Raw genomic sequence first — 19,870 nt, forward strand, 5'->3', positions numbered from 1 at the left:
CAGGCAGGTATTCTCACTAGTGGGTGATGTCATCCGACAGAGCCCCGATATGGACATCTTGCAAGCATGTCTTGCTTGAAGAAACTCAGAAGTTTCGAGATGCCCGCACCGCGCATGCGCCAGTGCCTTCCCGCCCGATGTACCGGGCGTGTCTCCTCAGTTCTTTTCTTTCCGCGGAGCTGAGAAGTTATCTTCATTCTGCGCTGACTGAATTTCAGTTTTTCTTTGCCTTCTTTACCCGCGTTTTAGTTTATTTCTTTGAATTTCTTTCATTTTTACTTTCTTTTAAAAAAAAAAAAAAAAGTTAAAATTATTTCTTCCGGCGGTTCGGCCGGGCCGGCCTCGTGGCTGCGGCCTACCGCTTTCGACCTTGCAGCGTCGATTTTTCGGCCTATGTCCCGGCCAATCACCGGTTTTAAAAAGTGCAGCAAGTGCCAGCGTGTGATTTCGTTAACGGACCCGCATCGACGCTGCCTGCAGTGTCTTGGTCCGGAACACGTTCCGAAATCGTGCCGGCCTTGTTCCACGCTCACTGTGCGCTCGTTTAAGAGACGTTGCTTGCTTTGGGAGTCGATGTTCAAGATGGAGACTGCCAAGGATCTGTCTGCTTCTACATCTGCTGAGGTTTCGCCGGTTCGCTCGAAACCTGCATCGACGACTCCCACATCCAGCATCGTGAAGCCAGCATCGTTTACACCGGCTACGGCTTCAAGTTCAGCTACGGCGCCTGCCTCCGTCTCCTCGGTTCAGGTACCGCCTTCCACTGTCCCTCCCGTGGTCATCAAAGTGCCCAAAGCTAACAAGCAGAAGCACTTGGCCGCGAAGGAACGCGAAGACCGTGCAGGAGGACCCCCTTTCGGTGCGGATCCCTCCATATCGGCTTCGCTTCGATCCCTGCTAGAAGCTCAGTTTGTCGAGCTTATGCAGACTATGGGACCCCGGCTTATCGCCAACATTCAGGGTGACGTCCGAGCACCGGTTTCAGGGGGCGGTCCGCCCCCTCCCCCTCCTCCTCGCCGTTCGACCTCGCTGCTCGACGAGGGGGATCGGCGGAGGGCGGCGGAATCCTCCAGAAGGGCTTCCCTTCCTGATATGCCACCTTTAGAGCCCATCACACCTCCGCGACAACAGGGTGCTGGGACGGTCCCTGATAATCGGAGTCCTGGGCATATTGCATCGCAGGAAGAGTTCTTCCGCACTCCATACCAGACTTGGGTGGCGCTGCGTGAGTCCGCATCCTTACCACCTCTGCGATCCACCGCATCGAGCCCCATCCATTCCTTAGAGGCTTCGGGGGATCGTGCGATGTATAGAAGATCTCGCTCCCCATCCCGTCACCGGGAGGGGCATCGATCTCGACACTCATCTCGACACTCCTCACGTCATTCGGAGGTGTCTCCACAGAAAAAGATGCAGCGTTTGGGATACTCATCGTCGGATGTTTCCCAGCCGGAGGGACCAGAGTATGAGGAACCATCTACCTCCTATTCTCCATGCCGGTCTCAGCTCTCCCTGGACCCGGAGGCTTCCACTTCGTCTAGTCCGTCTCGGCGGCCGGCCTTGGCAGACCAATTATCTTTCTCATCTTTTCTCCGACAGATGGCGGATGACTTAGATGTGACTTTGGACACTGGGTCTAAATATTCTAAAGAGCATTTGGATACTATGCATTTGCCTCACCCTCCGGCGGAGACTCTTCGGCTTCCTTTGCATAAATTGCTGGACCAGACTTTCATGCGCTGTTTTGAGACACCGTATTCTATCCCTGCGGTTCCCAGTAAGCTGGATGCTCGATACCGCATCGTTCACCACAAGGGGTTTGAGGGGGCTCAACTTTCTCATCAGTCTCTTCTGGTCGAGTCTTCTCTCAAGCGTTCTCACCCTTCCCAGGTCTACGCTTCTGTGCCTCCGGGCAGGGAGGGGAGAACGATGGACAAGTTTGGTAGACGTGTATACCAAAACTCGATGATGGCGACTCGAGTGCTCAATTACAATTTTTTCTTCTCTTCATATTTGGATTTCTTCTTGCCGGTTCTCCGCAAGTTCACCCCTTTCATCGATGCTCAGGCTCGTTTCCAGTTTGAGGAGGTGGTGGCGACCCTGGCCCAGTTGCGGCTGCAGCTGATGCAATCCTCCTACGATGCCTTCGAGCTCTCGGCACGTGCTGCGGCCTGTTCAGTCGCCATGCGTCGCCTGGCCTGGCTTCGCACTATTGATATGGATCCGAACCTCCAAGACAGACTGGCTAATGTGCCTTGTGCGGGAGCTGATCTGTTCGATGAGTCTATCGAGACTGTTACTAAAAAGCTTTCGGACCATGAGAAGTCTTTTCAGTCTATTCTGCGTCCTAAGCCTAAGCCTCAGCAGTCTCGTCCCTCTAGACCGCCTCAAATCTACCAGAGGCGTTATCAACCGAGACAGGCTCCCCTGGCGAGACAGCCTGCGAAGAGGCAGCCTCCACAGAAGACTCAACAGAAGCCTCAGATGCCGGCTGCACCCAAGGCCACTCAGCCTTTTTGACTCTCTTCCAGGGAGCATAACCGACTTCGTTCTGTCTCCTCCCGTTTTTCCCATCGGGGGTCGTCTCCACCATTTTTGTCATCGATGGGAGACGATCACTACGGACCTCTGGGTCCTTACCATCGTAAGAGAGGGATACTCTCTTCATTTCCAACGGGTCCCCCCGGACCACCCGCCAAGAGAGTATCCTTCCAACTCGGCGCAGACCGCTCTTCTTCTACAGGAGGCGCAGGCTCTGCTTCGGCTTCGAGCCGTCGAGCCGGTGCCAGTAGATCAGCAAAACCAGGGGTTCTACTCCCGGTACTTCTTGGTTCCGAAGAAGACGGGCGATCTGCGTCCCATTTTGGACCTTCGAGTCCTCAACAAGTATTTGGTCAAGGAGCGGTTCCGCATGCTGACCCTTGCTTCTCTCTACCCCCTACTCGAGCAGAACGATTGGTTATGCTCTCTGGATCTCAAGGAGGCCTACACTCACATCCCGATACACCCGGCCTCCCGCAAGTTTCTCAGATTTCGGGTGGGACATCTACATCTGCAGTATCGAGTGCTTCCATTCGGCCTTTCCTCGTCTCCCAGAGTCTTCACGAAGTGTCTGGTGGTGGTGGCCGCTGCACTCCGGAACATGGGTCTCCAGGTGTTTCCATACCTCGACGACTGGCTCATCAAGGCACCGTCGGCTCCAGAGGTCATTTCGGCGACCTTGACTACAATTTCTTTTCTGCAGAGTCTGGGCTTCGAGATCAACTTCCCCAAATCACATCTTCAGCCCACCCAGTCTCTCCCCTTTATCGGGGCTGTTCTGGATACCATTCAACTTCGAGCATTCCTTCCTCCTCAACGCATGGATGCTCTCCTTCTACTCTGCCAGTCGGTGTCTTCTCGCCCGTCCATCTCGGCGAGACACATGATGGTCCTCTTGGGCCATATGGCCTCTACAGTTCATGTGACGCCTTTTGCCAGACTGCATCTCAGAATTCCTCAATGGACCCTGGCATCTCAGTGGACTCAGGTGTCCAACCCGTTGTCCCGTCACATTGTCGTCACTCCTGCTCTACGGCAGTCTCTTCTCTGGTGGATGACCTCTTCGAATCTATCCAGAGGTTTGCTGTTTCACTCTCTTCCCCACCAGAAAGTTCTCACGACCGATTCATCGAACTATGCCTGGGGGGCCCATGTGGATGGTCTACGAACTCAGGGGTTCTGGACCACTGCAGAACGACTCCATCAAATCAATCTTCTGGAGCTCAGGGCCATCTTCAATGCTCTCCAAGCTTTTCAGCATCTGCTTCACGACATGGTGGTCCTTATTCGCACAGACAATCAGGTCGCCATGTATTATGTCAACAAACAAGGGGGCACGGGCTCGGCCCCTCTTTGTCAGGAAGCTCTTCGAGTCTGGGATTGGGCGGTTCGCCACAACACCTTCCTCAGAGCTGTCTACATTCAGGGGAAAGACAACGTCTTGGCAGACAAATTGAGTCGTCTTCTCCAGCCTCACGAATGGACGCTCCATTCCAAACCCCTTCATCAGATCTTTGCTCAGTGGGGAACGCCTCAGATAGACCTCTTTGCAGCCCCCCACAACTTCAAACTGCCTCAGTTTTGCTCCAGGATCTACACTCCTCTCCGCCTCGAGGCAGACGCCTTTCTACTGGAGTGGGGGAATCGCTTCCTATATGCGTTTCCTCCCTTTCCTCTCATTCAGAAGACTCTGGTCAAGTTGAGATCAGACCATGCCACCATGATTCTGATTGCTCCTCGGTGGCCCAGACAACCTTGGTACTCCCTTCTACTTCAACTGTGCAGCAGGGAGCCAGTACTTCTTCCAGTGTTTCCTTCACTACTTACTCAACATCAAGGTTCACTACTTCATCCCAACCTGCAGTCTCTCCACCTGACAGCTTGGTTCCTTTCAACATAACTCCTCACCAGTTCTCTCAAGCAGTGAGGGAGGTCTTGGAGGCTTCCAGGAAGCCTGCTACTCGACAATGCTATTCCCAAAAATGGACTAGATTCTCTTCCTGGTGTATTTCCAATGCCACGGAACCTCAGCGAGCTTCCCTATCTTCTGTATTGGACTATCTTCTACACCTGTCCCAGTCTGGTCTCAAGTCTACCTCTATACGAGTCCACCTGAGTGCTATTGCGGCTTTCCATCAGCCTCTACAGGGGAAACCTTTGTCTGCTCATCCTGTGGTTTCCAAATTTATGAAAGGACTTTTTCATGTCAACCCGCCTATCAAACCTTTTCCTGTGGTTTGGGATCTCAATGTTGTCCTGTCTCTTCTTATGAAGCCTCCATTTGAACCTCTCAACAAGGCTCCACTTAAGTATCTCACCTGGAAGGTGGTTTTTCTGGTGGCCCTCACGTCAGCTCGCCGGGTCAATGAGCTTCAGGCCCTAGTGGCGGATCCACCGTTCACTGTATTCTATCATGACAAGGTGGTCCTTCGTACTCATCCAAAATTCTTGCCTAAAGTGGTCTCTGAATTTCACATCAACCAATCCATCGTACTTCCAGTGTTCTTTCCAAAGCCTCATTCTCATCCTGGGGAATCTGCTTTGCACACTCTGGACTGTAAACGTGCTCTAGCTTTCTACTTGGAACGCACAAAGCCACACAGAACTGCTCCTCAACTTTTCGTCTCCTTTGATCCAAACAAGTTGGGACGACCTGTATCGAAGCGCACCATCTCTAACTGGATGGCGGCTTGTATCTCTTCCTGCTATGCCCAGGCTGGATTATCCCTTCCCCGTAAGGTCACAGCCCATAAGGTCAGAGCAATGGCAGCCTCTGTAGCCTTCCTCAGATCGACACAGATTGAGGAGATTTGTAAGGCTGCCACTTGGTCCTCGGTTCATACCTTCACCTCTCATTATTGTCTGGATACTTTCTCCAGACGGGATGGACAGTTTGGCCAAACAGTGTTACAAAATTTGTTTTCTTAAGTTGCCAACTCTCCCACCATCCCATTAAGGTTAGCTTGGAGGTCACCCACTAGTGAGAATACCTGCCTGCTTGTCCTGGGATAAAGCAATGTTACTTACCGTAACAGTTGTTATCCAGGGACAGCAGGCAGCTATTCTCACGTCCCACCCACCTCCCCTGGGTTGGCTTCTCAGGCTAGCTACCTGAACTGAGGAGACACGCCCGGTACATCGGGCGGGAAGGCACTGGCGCATGCGCGGTGCGGGCATCTCGAAACTTCTGAGTTTCTTCAAGCAAGACATGCTTGCAAGATGTCCGTATCGGGGCTCTGTCGGATGACATCACCCACTAGTGAGAATAGCTGCCTGCTGTCCCTGGATAACAACTGTTACAGTTAGTAACATTGCTGTTTCAATCATATCTCCCCGTTCTCTTCTTTCCTCAAGTGAGTACAGCCGCAATTTTTTAAATCTTTCTTCATACGTGAGATCCTTGAGCCCCAAGACCATCCTGGTGGCCGTTCGCTGAACCGACTCGATCCTCAGCACGTCCTTTCAGTAGTGTGGTCTCCAAAACTGAACACAGTACTCCAAGTGAGGCTTAGGCAAGGTTTCCCTTTTTATGCCCCCGATTGCCCCTCTCAGATGAAGCCTGGTACCTAGTATATTTTATTCATTAAAAAAAAAAAAAATTTCCCCAATTTACATTGTGCAAGGTAGATAATATGGAGCAGAATGGGGGGGGGGATAAAGGCAGCTATCTCCTTTATCTTTCATCTTACATGGGTTTACAGAAACAGTAAGGTTCATTTTTGTATGCATTAATTCATTTATGCTATAAGACTTGTTTTATAATGTTGATTGAAGTTTATTGAATAGTCCCTTTTCTAGTTTATTGGGCTAGATTTAAATTTTAGTTTATAGGTGTTTCAGGAGATCTGTTTTAAGATTTTAATGGGATACTTGTCTGCAGCTTATCTGTTTTTCCTAGACGTTTAATGTAGATGTCAGCTGAATTGTCCTGTGTTATTGCAGGTGCAGTAAGTGATGTGGAGATGCAAGAGCACTATGATGAGTTCTTTGAGGTGAGTGTCAACACTGTCAAGGTGAAGAATGAGGGGAGTGGAAGCAAGATGTACAGAATCATTAGAATACATAAATACAATTTTTAACTTGAATATTTTTAATTACTGCTGTGCATTCATAATTATCTTGGATATTATATTTTGGAGATGGGAGGGTGATATACAGTCATGTAAAAAAATTAGGACATCCCATGAAATATTCAGTTCTTCCTTAAGAAATGTTCACATATCGATGGCAAATCTTTATCTCTGGAAAAGAAAGTAATGTAAATGCAGGTAATTTCAATAATTTTTATTGGTATTTAAAGAAGAAATCATACATATATGAGTCTTAAGGGAATAGACTTAGTGGATAAAGACAGATTGTTCACCCTCTCCAAGGTAGGAAGAATGAGAGGGCACTCTCTAAAGCTAAAAGGGGATAGATTCCATACAAACGTAAGGAAGTTCTTCTTCACCCAGAGAGTGGTAGACAACCGGAACGCTCTTCCGGAGTCTGTTATAAGGGAAAAAAACCTCCAGGGATTAAAGACAAAGTTGGACAAGTTCCTGCTAAACTGGAACGTATGCAGGTGAGGCTGGACTCATTTAGAGTACTGGTCTTTAACCTGAGGGCTGCCGCGTGAATGGACTGCTGGGCAGGATGGACCACCGGTCTGACCCAGCAGCAGCAATTCTTATGTTCTCAACACAATATAATATAATATAACATAGGTCATTTGTATGAATAAAAAGGTAAAAACAAAATAAAAAGCAAATTAACAATATCATTATTAATGCTTTCATAAATACAGCAAACAGGACAGTATGGATGTACATGTTAGACAAATCATTATGATTAAACAGGCGCATGGCTATAGGGTCATTCCATGTCAAGTGGACCAGGAGCCCACACTCGACCCCCTTGAAATCCAACCAAATTTTACAGGGGTGTTGTCTAGGGTCTCAAATGAAACTCTGCAAAAATTTTTGGATCTATCTCAATTTGGTCAGGGCAATCGATCCACTCCCATGCCTTGTGTGACCTAAAACGCCAACTTTGCTTAAGCACTGAGGCAGAAGGAAACTACCTAGGAGTCTGAAATTTTGCAGTTTGGTACAACACCTTGGGGCATGTTTCTGTGCCAAGTTTGAAATCTTTAGCGAACGTGCTTCCATTTCTACAGATCAGCAAAGCAGGCAAAAAAATTCACGAATGAAAATTTTTGTTAAAGTTTGGCTTCTTACTGCTGCTGGTAGGTAAGTCAGCTGAGGGAACAACTTTACCAGCAGACATGTACCATGAGGTACTTCAAAGATATGCAATATGAGTTTTTAAAGTCAAGTGAAGCTGAAGATATGACCATCCAAAAAAATGTAGCTTTATGCATTTATGCAAATTTTCACTGTTTTTCTTTTCTTAAATGATAAATTGACCATATACCAGCCCTTTGCCACAATGGCCAATGCACAATTTTCCCTTGTATTCTAATCTGCTTATTATTCCATATAGGTACATGTAGTGTAGTCTCCCACGGTGTTGTAAAACATTTCTCAATTGTTTTCACTACTTGTGACGAGCTTTTAAAAAAAACATCTCTATTAGAAAAATTGTCATTTGATGAAAACGGAATAAGATGTAATGGATAATTGTCCAATATTGTTAGCTGTGCATGTAATCATTCAGGATGATCTTTGATATTCTCACTATCAATAAACCATTGTGCAGTGTTCTTCAACCGCTGGTAGGCAGACTGGTGTCGGTCCACAGAAAATTCCTGCCAGTCCGCACAGGGCCGGCGAGATTGGATTGGGGCCATTGGCAGCGTCTGGGCTGCAACGGTGATCAGCGGCATCGGCGGCTGCCCCCCCACGACACAATTCAAGTTTGGCAACGGGACTCCTTCTCCCCCCAGCATCAACAGCACTTCAGATCGGCAACGCGGTGCTCAGCCCAAAGCTTCCCCTTTGACTCAGCTTCCTGTTTCCGTCCAGGCAATTCGAGTCAGAGGGAAGCTTTGGATTGAGCACCACGTTGCCGATCTGAAGTGCTGTTGATGCTGGGGGGAGAAGGAGGCCCGTTGCTGATCTTGAGTGTCATTGCGGGGTGGGAGGAGGCGTTGCCGATCTTGTTGCCAAAATCAGAAAGAAAGGTGAGAGGAAGGGAAGGAGATGGGCCTGTGGTGGATGAAGAGATTGAGAGAAGGGGGCAGATGATGGAAGTGGGGGGAAAGAGAGAGAAGGGGTAGATGATGGAAGTGGGGAGAAGGGGGAGAGAGAAGAGGGCAGATGATGGAAGTGGGGAGAAGGGAGAGCAAATGCTGAATGGAAGTGGAGAAAGAGAACACATACTGGATGGATGGAGGGATAAAGAAAAAGGACATATGCTGGATGGGGGAAGAAGATAGAGTTAGTGAAATAGTGGAGGGGTGAAGGAAAGGGGTGGCATGCTGTGGGTAGACACAGTGAAAAGAGGGAAACTGAGGATTGCATAGTAAGAAAGAATTTAATTTAGGCAGAGGCAGAAAATAAAGAAGGAAGACCAGAGAAGGAAAGGGAAGAGAGAGATGCCAGAGAATGGGGAAGGAGACAGAGATATCAGATCTGAGCGGAGAAAATGAGAAGAGAGAGATGCTAAAAAGCACAGGGGGAGGGAAAGAGAGATGAAAGGAGAAAGATGCCAGACCATGAGGGAACAGAGGGAAGATGATGGATGCCAGACCAAAGGGGGGTGGGGTCTAGAGGAGAGATGGCAGGGGGAGACAGACAGTTTCTGGAAGGGGCAAACAGTTTCTGGAAGGGGCAGATGCTGGATTGAAGAGACAGGGCATTCGCTGGAAGGAAAAGAGTGAAAAGAAGATGAAAGCAGAAACCAGATACAACAAAAGGTAGAAAAAAATCATTTTATTTCTATTTTGTCATTAGACTATATCAGATTTGAAATATATATCCTGCTAGAGACATAACTGGGGACTGCAAAGCCCAGGCAGTGCATCTTTAGCTTCCAGCTGTCTTAGGGCTCTCTCTGACCAGGGTATTCCTAACACTAACACTATTCCTGTTAGCACGATATTTCTGTGTAGCATTCTGTAATAATTTGACTTGTTCAGTTTTCTTGATAGTAGAGCGGATATATGTGATGGAGAGGGGAGACAGGGATTTTGTTGGTCCTTGCTATGTACATTTGTATTTATAAAATGACAATTGTACAGAATATCGTATCTTTTTATACTTTAATAAAATACGTTCAATATAAAATCATAACTCAGGCTTGTGCGGATGGGATCAGATGGTTCACGGAGATGGGGTGGAAATGTTTGTTTTTTATTTCAGTCTTAGTAGTTTGCCGGTCCATAAAATAATTATTTTATTTTTGCCGGTTCAAGGGTGTAAAAAGGTTGAAAACACTGATCTAGTGGATTGTTTAAGAATATGCACCATATGATATTCCAGAAAACTAGGAAAGTTAACTCCCCCAGACAATTTATTAGCTTTTAGATTTTTGATAACAATAGGTGGTGACTTATTATTCCATAGAAAAGATGTGAGAATCTTTTCCAGCTTACAATAAACTTTGTTGTTGAAATATATAGGCAACATCTGAAGAGTATAATTGATTTTAGGCATTATCATCATTTTAATGGTATTAAGCCTTCTCCAGCAAGAAAGTCGCAAAAGAGACCACTTTTTTGTCAGATCTTGTGTTGATTAACTAGAGCTTCTTCAGTCAACTGTATTGTTTCTTCAATGGTTAAGCCAAATTGTTTACCAAGTTATTTTAACTTAGACGTTACCTTATTAAATTTGTATCCCAAAATCTCTGTATTAATCTCCGGACACTTAAGGGGCATAATTTCAGTTTTAGTATGATTTAATTTTCTATCCCGATAGGTCAGAATATTTCCCACTAGTCTCCAGTATATGAGGTATAAAATCCACAGTAGAATATAATAGAACATCATCTGCATAAGCTGAGTACTTAGCTGTTCGGTTACCAAATTGAATACCTTTAATAGAGTTGTGCTGCTGAAAAGCTATTAATAAAGGCTCCAAAGCTATGTTAAACAATAACGGTGACAAAGTGTAATCTTGCGTCGTGCCTCTAGATGGGGTGAAAGCATTCGACATCTTATTATTTATATATACACTTACCCCTCCTTATTTGCGGTTTCACGGTCCGCGGTTTTGGTTATTCATGGTTTTTCGATCGAAGGCCCCATCCCCAAATTTACGTCACAGGAAATCGTTGCTTCCAGTGTTGCACAGAGAAAAACGCTGCTCCCTGCGATGCACTGAGAAAATCAATCTTCCCAGCTGTACTTTCAGGTCAGGTTATTCACGGTTTTGTGTCTTTTTTTTTTTTTTTGGGGGGGGGGGAGTTTACAGAAAAACCGCAAATAACATATGAAAAGTTATTTGCGGTTTTTCTCTATTCGCTGACTTGTCGTTCCCCCATCACCGCGAATGCGGAGGGGGAAGTGTAGTCTGGTGGTGGGATTAGAATAGAGATCTTTAATCATATTGATCGCACTCGGTGAAAAGCCAAAGCATCTGATAGCACAAAATAAAAAAGACCACTCAACCCTATCAAAGGCTTTTTCTGCATCCAAAGATATCGCCACATATAGCTTATTGGTTGTTGAAATGTTTTGTAAAATCTCTGTAAATAACCTAGTATTATTACTGGACATTTGGCCATTCATAAATCCATTTTGATTAGTAGAAATAAATGTAGGCAATATTTTTTGCAATTTATTAGCTAATATCTTGGCATAAATCTTGGCATTAACATTAATCCTATATAATAAAACCCTAAGGGTTTCGTGTTTCCTGCCGCCGTGGTGTGTGATCCGTGGCCGTGTTCCATTTTAGAACCCGGCGACAGGGAACACTCTGGCCACTCCCCTCCTCGCCCTCACTCACCAACCGCTGGTGCTGGAGGAAGCTACAGGCAAGCTCTCTCCCAGCGGCGCCAGAGCCGCATCATCGCCACCCAGTACCGCTGCCGACGCTGCTCTTCAAAGGAGCCTGGTGAGAATAGCGGCCGCCTGTAACAAACTTCGCAGGCTGCTCAGCACCTCAGTAGCACGTTTCCTCTGACGTATGCGATCGCGTCAGAAGGAACTTGCTACTGAGGTGCTGAGCAGCCTGCGAGGTTCGCTACAGCTGGCCGCTATCCTCACCAGGCTGCAAACGAACATGCTGGACAGGGGGAGCAGGTAAGGGGCGCTGATGAGCCGGGGAGCAGGGAAGAGGGACAGGGGTAGCACGGAAGAGGTGCTGATGGACGGGGGAACAGGAAAGGGGGGGAGCACGAAAGAGGTGCTGATGGGCCGGGGAGCAGAGAAGAGGGACAGGGGGAGCACAAAAGAAGTGCTGATGGACTGGGGAGCAGGGAAGAGGGACAGGGGGAGCACAGAAGAGGTGCTGCTGGACACGGGGGACATAAAAGGAAGGGAGAAGGGCTATTACTGGACAGGGGGAGCTGGCAAGGGGTGGTGGTGGACAGCGGAGGAAAAAGAGACAGAAAGCAGCCAAAGAGAGAGAGAGAAAGACACATCTATTCTAGCACCCGTTAATGTAACGGGCTTAAAGACTAGTCATTGATAATGGTCTATAATTTTCAACCAAAGTTGCATCCTTATCTCCTGTAAGTAAAACAATTATTGTGGCTTCTGTGAAAGAGCCATTAATATTTTGCGACTCAATAAAATAAGTAAATAAAGATGGCAGTTTAGGAACTAATTGAGACTGGAATGCTGCATATAATTCAACAGTTAGCCCATCTGGCACCGGAGTTTTATTTTTAGCCATATCCATAAGGGCTTCAGACACTACAGATCCTGATCTAGACTTTGTAAAGATATTATTCTCTTGATTTGTAATAACAGGATGAGAAAGTTCTTGAAAGAAAGGACAATCATCAGTTTCCAATCTAGTGGAGGTATATAGCTCATAATAGTTGTAAAAGCAGCTCAAAATCTCTGAATCTTTAACATAAATTGTATTGTTTGCGCCCTAAATAGCAATTACTGTATTTTTCGTGCCATAGGATGCTCTTTCCCTCTCCCCCCAAAAGTGGGTGGAAATGTCTGTGCGTCTTATGGAGCGAATATAATTTTTTTAACATGGAAGATGGGAGAGACATTTGGAGAGAGTTAAGGAAGGTGCTACTGACAGGTTGACCCCTTGGCAGGTTCCTCACAGATAGTAACCGTCAGCCGAGAAAGCCCTTAGAAAAATCCCTGCTGAAAGCAATCCGATGCTGACATTGGCGCCTCTCTTCAACCTTCCCAAGCTGTGAGGTCTTGGGTTTGGTTAATGTGTGCATGTGAGCCGGCTCCTTCACATGCGCAGGTCAGAGGAAGTCATCGAGCCTTGTTTCCTTTGCGCAGGTCCGCCCTGGCTGGAAGTGCTCGCGCGGCGGTTGGTCTCTGTGAGGTTTTACATGCGTGTGTATCTCTACATTCTGAAGTGTGCGCTGCTCCTCAAGCAACCGCCTCCGTGCTCTGACCGGTGCTTGGGGCTTTTCATCTCTATCCCCCCTTTCCGTCTTGTGGTTGTGGGTTTGTATCTACTTGAAAGGAATGTGCGAGCTGGGAACATTTCAGAGATGAAGGTGTGTTTCAGAGGATATGAGTTGAGACCAAGCCCAGGTGCAGTGATTTACTATATTTATTTTGATTCGTCGGTTTCTTCATTGAAGTTGTGCCGTTTCCCGTCTTGAGAAAGTAAATCGTCAATATTTCAATCAAGCAAAAAAAAAAAAAAAAAAAAAGCATGCACAAGTGTGGTTGACATGAACATGTGACAGATAGTCTCGCGGAAAAATCTCAGCCTAGTGTAATTCTATGTCTATAATGTAACTTATATTGAAATAAACGCATAAGCTATCACTTTATTGAAAGACAGATGCTGTTGGGACTTATAATGGGCAGTTGTATTTAAAATTTTACAGTACACAGGATGTCAGATTATATGCAAATAAGGTGGTTCAGAATGGTTTTTTTTCTTGGTTTTCCTCCTCTAAACCTAGGTGTGTCTTATGGTCAGGTGCGTCATATAGTTTGAAAAATAAGGTATATATTTTTTTTTTAGATCTTGCTTTAATATAGCTAGCTAGTAAATGACAAGCTCTATTTTGGTCCGTATAGTATGTTGCAGACTTCAAGAACACAAAATTCCCAGCTCTTCTGCTTAAAATGGTATTAAACAATGAATGAGAGTATTGTCAATAGAGTATTATCAGATCAGGATGTTTCTAAACAATATTGAAACACCATTCTTCCTTCCATTTGCTGGAGAAAATAAAGGAGGTAACGCCCATTTACACTTCAACTTAGGAGCTTCATGTAGTGATAAATGAGTTTCCTGCAGAAATACTATATCAGGATTTTGTTGTAAAATGTATGAGAGAATCTTATGCTGTTTGACAGGATTATGAGTGCCTTTTACATTAAGAGATACACATTTAAGAGGCATCAATGAAGATATAATCAAAGTCTTTTAACCAATTAACGAAGTTTATAACTAAGTAAGGTGTACATCCATACTGAAACAACTTGCTTTAAGACAAAAAAGTCTAATAAAGCGATGAAAAATCATGGGTCAGTAAGGAACAAAGTGGAGCTCAAAAGGCCGCCCCTGAGACATCTATCAAAAGATATTAATAACATCATAATAGAATCCAATACAAACATTATAGAAAAAATGGATCTTCAATAACATATGTCAAATAAATCAATCAAATCCAAAAATAATAACATATAATGAATAGGAAACCCCACCAATAACCAGCAAAATAAAGAAATCAATAAAAATGCTGGCTAAACTAAAGTTATAATAGTTTATTTAACTTCTCTTTGTTCTTCAGTAAAATTTGTTTTCTTGAAGGCATGTTTCTATTAACCATTATGATAGTTCAGTGTTCAAAAAAAACCCCATCAGATCTCAAGTGACAGAGCTAAATCTTGCATATAATATGTTTAGCAACCTGCACAACAAAGGTACAATATGTAACAGTGATATTAAAATGCATGTCTTTAGGCACAACAGGACCGTTTTAACTACATATTCTGAAAGTTGCGAACATTTTTAATCAGTATAATAAAGCACCATACTATTTATCAAGTTCAGCCCTGTAGAAGAATCCATTGTGTCGGCAGACAATCTGGCTGACTTTTTTAATTCAAAAGTGCAAAAATTAAGGCATTCCTTAGCAGGTTCTTCAGATTGCCACTGGGATTTTGCTATTATCCGGGATCCAGACGCCCCCAAAGTTGACATGAGCTGGTCCAATTTCTCGAAAACAGACTGGCAAACATATAATAAGCTTTACAACAAGTATGTTAAATCATACGGTAGACTGGACAATTGCCCTCCTAATGTGATGAAAGTGGCCCCAGTTAACTTTAAAGCTAACTTGCTAGTTTGGATCAATCTCCAATTATTTTTAGGAAAGTTCCCAGAAGACCAGGGCCAAATTATGATAACACCTATTAAAAAGAATAATAAAGAATCATCAAATAACATCCAATTTTAGACCCATTGCAAGTATTCCGCTGGTCACTAAGCTAATGGAGGGGCTGGTAAATGTTGAATTAACTACCTATCTAGATAGGTTTAACTATTGCACAATAACCAGTCAGGTTTCAGATCTGGCTTTAGCACAGAAACAGTCATGGCCTCATTACTAAACTACTTACACTCTCTTTTTACTCAAGGTACCAGTGCTATGATTTTGCAGCTAGACCTAAGCTGCGCCTTTGACCTGGTAGATAATACCATTTTATTGGATAGTCTAGAATCCATTGGTATTACAGGAAATGTTCATAATTGGTTCCAGGGATTTCTAGGCAAACGATCCTATCGGGTATTCCAGGATGATAATCTATCTTACAGCTGGAACAATATCTGTGGAATACTTCAGGGTTCCCCCCTGTCTCCAACTCTGTTTAATATTTATCTGACTTCATTGGATAATCTGCTGCAAAGCCTAAAGCTCAACTTTTATATTTACGCAGATGACATCACTGTGGTGATTCCACTAACTTGTTTGCCGTCTGATTTTATTAATCTTTTAGCTAATATTTTAAATCAAATTGAGCTTTGGATGATTGCTGTTAAATTAAAATTAATTACTGAAAATACCAAATTTTTTCTCGCAACTCTCAATGAAAGGATAAAAGAAGATTCGATTCAAGTGAGCAGACGAGAATACAAAATTGAACAATCTATAAAAATAAAACAATTGACCCTGGAAAAACACACTGATCTATTAATCAAGAAATGTATTTCAATCTTATGGAAGCTTCGTACCATCAAGAAATTTTTTGATGAACCGTCTTTTCATCTGTTGGTTCAAACATCTATTCTGAGTATTTTGGATTATTGTAACATTATATATTTAGGGGCTTACAAAAAAATACTCAAAAAACTAAGACTAATCCAGAACACTGTGGTTTGCCTTATCTTTGGTCTAAAAAAATGGGAACACATTACCCCTTACTATCAAAACATAAGAACATAAGAAGTTGCCTCCGCTGAGGCAGACTAGAGGTCCATCTCACCCAGCGGTCCGCTCCCGCGGCGGCCCATCAGGCCCACTGCCTGAACAGTGGTCTCTGACTAATTTTACAAATTACCTCTAATCCTATCCCTCTAACCTTACCTCTACTCCTATCTGTACCCCCTCAATCCCTTTGTCCTCCAGGTACCTGTCCAGACCCTCTTTGAAGCCCTGTAGCGTGCTTCTGGTTATCACATCCTCCGGTAGCGCGTTCCATGTATCCACCACCCTCTGGGTGAAAAAGAACTTCCTGGCATTTGTTCTAAACCTTTCCCCTCTCAATTTCTCTGAGTGCCCCCTTGTACTTGTGGTTCCCCATAGTTTGAAAAATCTGTCCCTGTCCACTTTTTCTATGCCCTTAATGATCTTGAAGGTTTCTATCATGTCTCCTCTGAGTCGTCGCTTTTCCAGCGAGAAAAGCCCCAGCTTTTTCAGTCTGTCAGTATATGAGAGGTCCCCCATACCCTTTATCAGCTTAGTTGCTCTTCTCTGGACTCTCTCAAGTACCGCCATGTCCTTCTTGAGGTACGGCGACCAGTACTGGACACAGTACTCCAGGTGCAGGCGCACCAATGCACGATACAGTGGCAGGATGACTTCCTTCGTCCTGGTCGTGATACCTTTCTTAATGATACCCAACATTCTGTTCGCTTTCCTTGAGGCTGCGGCGCACTGCACCGACGCCTTCAATGTTGTGTCTACCATTACTCCCAGATCTCTTTCAAGGTTGCTCACCCCTATCGGTGATCCCCCCATCTTGTGAACATCGGGTTCTTTTTCCCAACATGCATGACCTTGCATTTCCCTATGTTGAAGCTCATCTGCCACTTTTTGGCCCACTCTTCCAGCGTTGTCAGATCTTTTTGGAGGTCTTCGCAGTCCTCCATGGTTTCGACCCTGCTGTATAGTTTAGTGTCATCCGCAAATTTAATAACCTCACATTTTGTTCCCGCCTCCAGGTCGTTAATAAATATGTTGAACAGAAGCGGTCACAGCACCGACCCCTGTGGAACTCCGCTCGTGACCCATTTCCAATCTGAGTAATGGCCCTTTACTCCAACCCTCTGTTTCCTGTCCGCCAGCCAGTTTTTGATCCATCGGTGGACCACACCTTGCACCCCGTGGTTCCATAGCTTCCTTAGCAGTCTTTCGTGTGGTAGAGTTCTGTTCAAGTTTTCCTGCATTAGTTACAAAGCAGTTTTTGGGATGCTACTTGATTATCTTGCCTCCCAGTTTTCCATAAATAGTTCCAATAGGATAGCGCTCTCAAACTCACGGCCCACGGGCCGCATGCGGCCCCCCAGGAACTATCTGTCCTCTCCACTTCACAAGTTTTCTGATTGTGGAGAGGACAATCGCGTACAGACCGCGACTGCTGTAATTGACTTGCGTCTCTTTGGAGGGAATGTCAGCAAATGACCTCCTGGTGGCACTGTGCTTCTCCCAGTCTCAGCCTCCCTCCGCCCGCTTTGTCTTGCGTCTCTAGTCGGCATGAATGTCAGTGAGCTGCCGCTGGGTTGCGCTGTGCATCTCGCGGTCTCAGCCTCCCTCCGCCCCCACTCAGCCCGGATCTGGAGCACACAGCTCACTCTGCCCTGCAGCATAGCTCACTCTGCCCTGCAGCTCGCCCACAAGCACCGGAACCAAGCCACGAGGCATCCCAGGCTGTGGGGGTGGTTGCAGTGTAGGGCTGTAGGCCTTTGGAAAGTATGTGAAAAATGTGTTTCTTTGGAAATCGCAATTATCTGTCCCATAGAAATTTTTTTAACCCCCCTATGATTTCTCTGTGGTGGTGTTTCTTCACACTGCCAAATCACCCACAATGACACCCAAGTCCCACTCTCCTGTCGTTCACATAAGTTCTTCACCCACTAAACTGTTCTGTTCCCTTGGGATTTTGCAATCCAAATGCATGACCTTGCATTTCTTAGCATTAAATTTTAGCTGCAAAATTTCAGACCACTCTTCAAGCTTTGCCAGGTCTTTTTTCATTTTATTCACACCATCCTGGGTGTCTACAGATTTTGGTATAATCCGCAAAGAGGCAAATCTTAACCGAAAGCCCTTCAGCAATATCGTTTATAAAAATGTTAAAAAGAACAAGCCCAAGAACAGAACCTTGAGGCATGCCACTGGTAATATCCCTTTCCTCAGAGTGATCTCCATTGATCTCTACCCTCTCGCATTCCACTCAACCAGTTCTTGACCCAGCCTGTCACTTTGGGACCCATCCTGAGGACACTCGGTTTATTTATTAGCTGTCTCTGTGGAACACTGTTAAAGACTTTGCTAAAATCTAAATACACCACATCTAGCGCACTCCCTCTTTCCAGTTCTCTGGTCACCCAGTCAATGAAATTGATCAGATTTGTTTGACAAGACCTACCACTAGTGAATCCATGTTGCCTCCGGTCCTGTAATCCACTGGATTTCAGAAACTTAACCATTCTCTGTTTTAAAAGAGTTTCCATTAATTTGCTTACCACAGAATTCAGACTTGCTAACCTATAATTCCCTACTTCTTCAAGAAAGATATGGAAAAGAAAGATGAAAATGTTATAATGCTTTTGTATCAATCTATGGTACAGCTGCACCTCAAATACTGTGAGCAGTTCTGGTCACCATATCTCACAAAAGATATAGTGGAACTAGAAGAGGTACACAGATAAAAGGAATGGCATGACTTCCCTATGAGGAAAGGTTAAAGCAGCTAGGGCTCTTCAGCTTGGGGAAGAGATGGCTGAAGAGGAGATATGTTAGAGGTCTATAAAATACTGAGTTGAGTGGAAAGGATAGATGTGAATCGCTTGTTTATTCTTTCCAAAAATACTAGGACTAGGGGGCATGCAATGAAGCTAATAAGTAATAGACTTAAAACAAACTAGAAAAAATATTTTATTCATTCAGCATGAAATTAAACTCTGGAATTCATTGCCGTAGAATGTGGTGAAATCAGTTAGCTAAGCACTCTTTAAAAAAGGTTGGGATAATCAAAATAAGCCGATAAGCCATTATTGAGATAGTTTAGGGAAATCCACTGCTTATTCCTAGGATCAATAGCATAAAATCTGTTTTACTCCTTGGGATCTTACCAGGTACAGCAAATCTTATGTTCTATTGCTAGGTCTCCTGTAGGACCTTGGAGACTTTTTCCCTGCTCCATTGCTCCATCACTTCTGCCACCATTTTAGAGGTGGTGGTTGTGCTCCCTCTGACCACTTTGAAGTTGTGAAGTCCATTCCAGCCACCTTTTCATCATTTTTTCAGGCCTCCTTGAGCACACCTCGCAAACAGTTTGGCCTACTTAGGTTGGGTTGAGTAACAGGATTTTCTCTCTGAGCTCTCACTCTAGCCCTCAGTGTCTAAGGCTGTCAATAAAAGTTCCATCTCTTCACATAAATCTTAATTGCTAAACATTTGACCAATCTTTTATTTATTTATTGATTGATTGTTGACTTCTTGGTCATCTAACAGTCAACCAATTCCTCATAGGTTTTGTGTGTGGAATATGCTAGAACAAGTTGTTTATGCCTTTGTAGTGAATTTTCAAAATGTTTTAGGCCTATATTACTAAAGCTTTACATCTAATTGTCCATTGTTTATGGGTTTTTTTCCATTTGAATCTGCTTTTTTGAATGATTATCTTTATGCTTTATAGGTTCTGTTACTTTACCATTTAACCATGCTGGTAATGTTTTGGCCATCAACCACCATTTTTTAATGTATGGAATATATTTGATATAGGCTTTTTAATTCCTTTAATATTAAGCTCCTAAATTTGTGCCCTGAT

At 44.7% G+C, this 19,870-nt stretch overlaps 1 protein-coding gene across 12 annotated transcripts in view; it reads left to right on the forward strand.

The window, feature by feature from the left end:
- Positions 1 to 19,870, forward strand: part of U2AF1 (U2 small nuclear RNA auxiliary factor 1) — a 400,139-nt gene that overhangs the window by 193,946 nt on the left and 186,323 nt on the right. For all 12 annotated transcript variants that reach the window (XM_033942241.1, XM_033942244.1, XM_033942242.1 and 9 more), the window contains one exon: positions 6,484 to 6,533. In XM_033942241.1, the coding sequence (XP_033798132.1) occupies positions 6,484 to 6,533 (50 nt within the window). The remainder of the gene's footprint in view (positions 1 to 6,483; positions 6,534 to 19,870) is intronic.

Source organism: Geotrypetes seraphini, chromosome 4 (genome assembly GCF_902459505.1).
Source record: "Geotrypetes seraphini chromosome 4, aGeoSer1.1, whole genome shotgun sequence".
Classification (NCBI taxonomy): domain Eukaryota; kingdom Metazoa; phylum Chordata; class Amphibia; order Gymnophiona; family Dermophiidae; genus Geotrypetes; species Geotrypetes seraphini.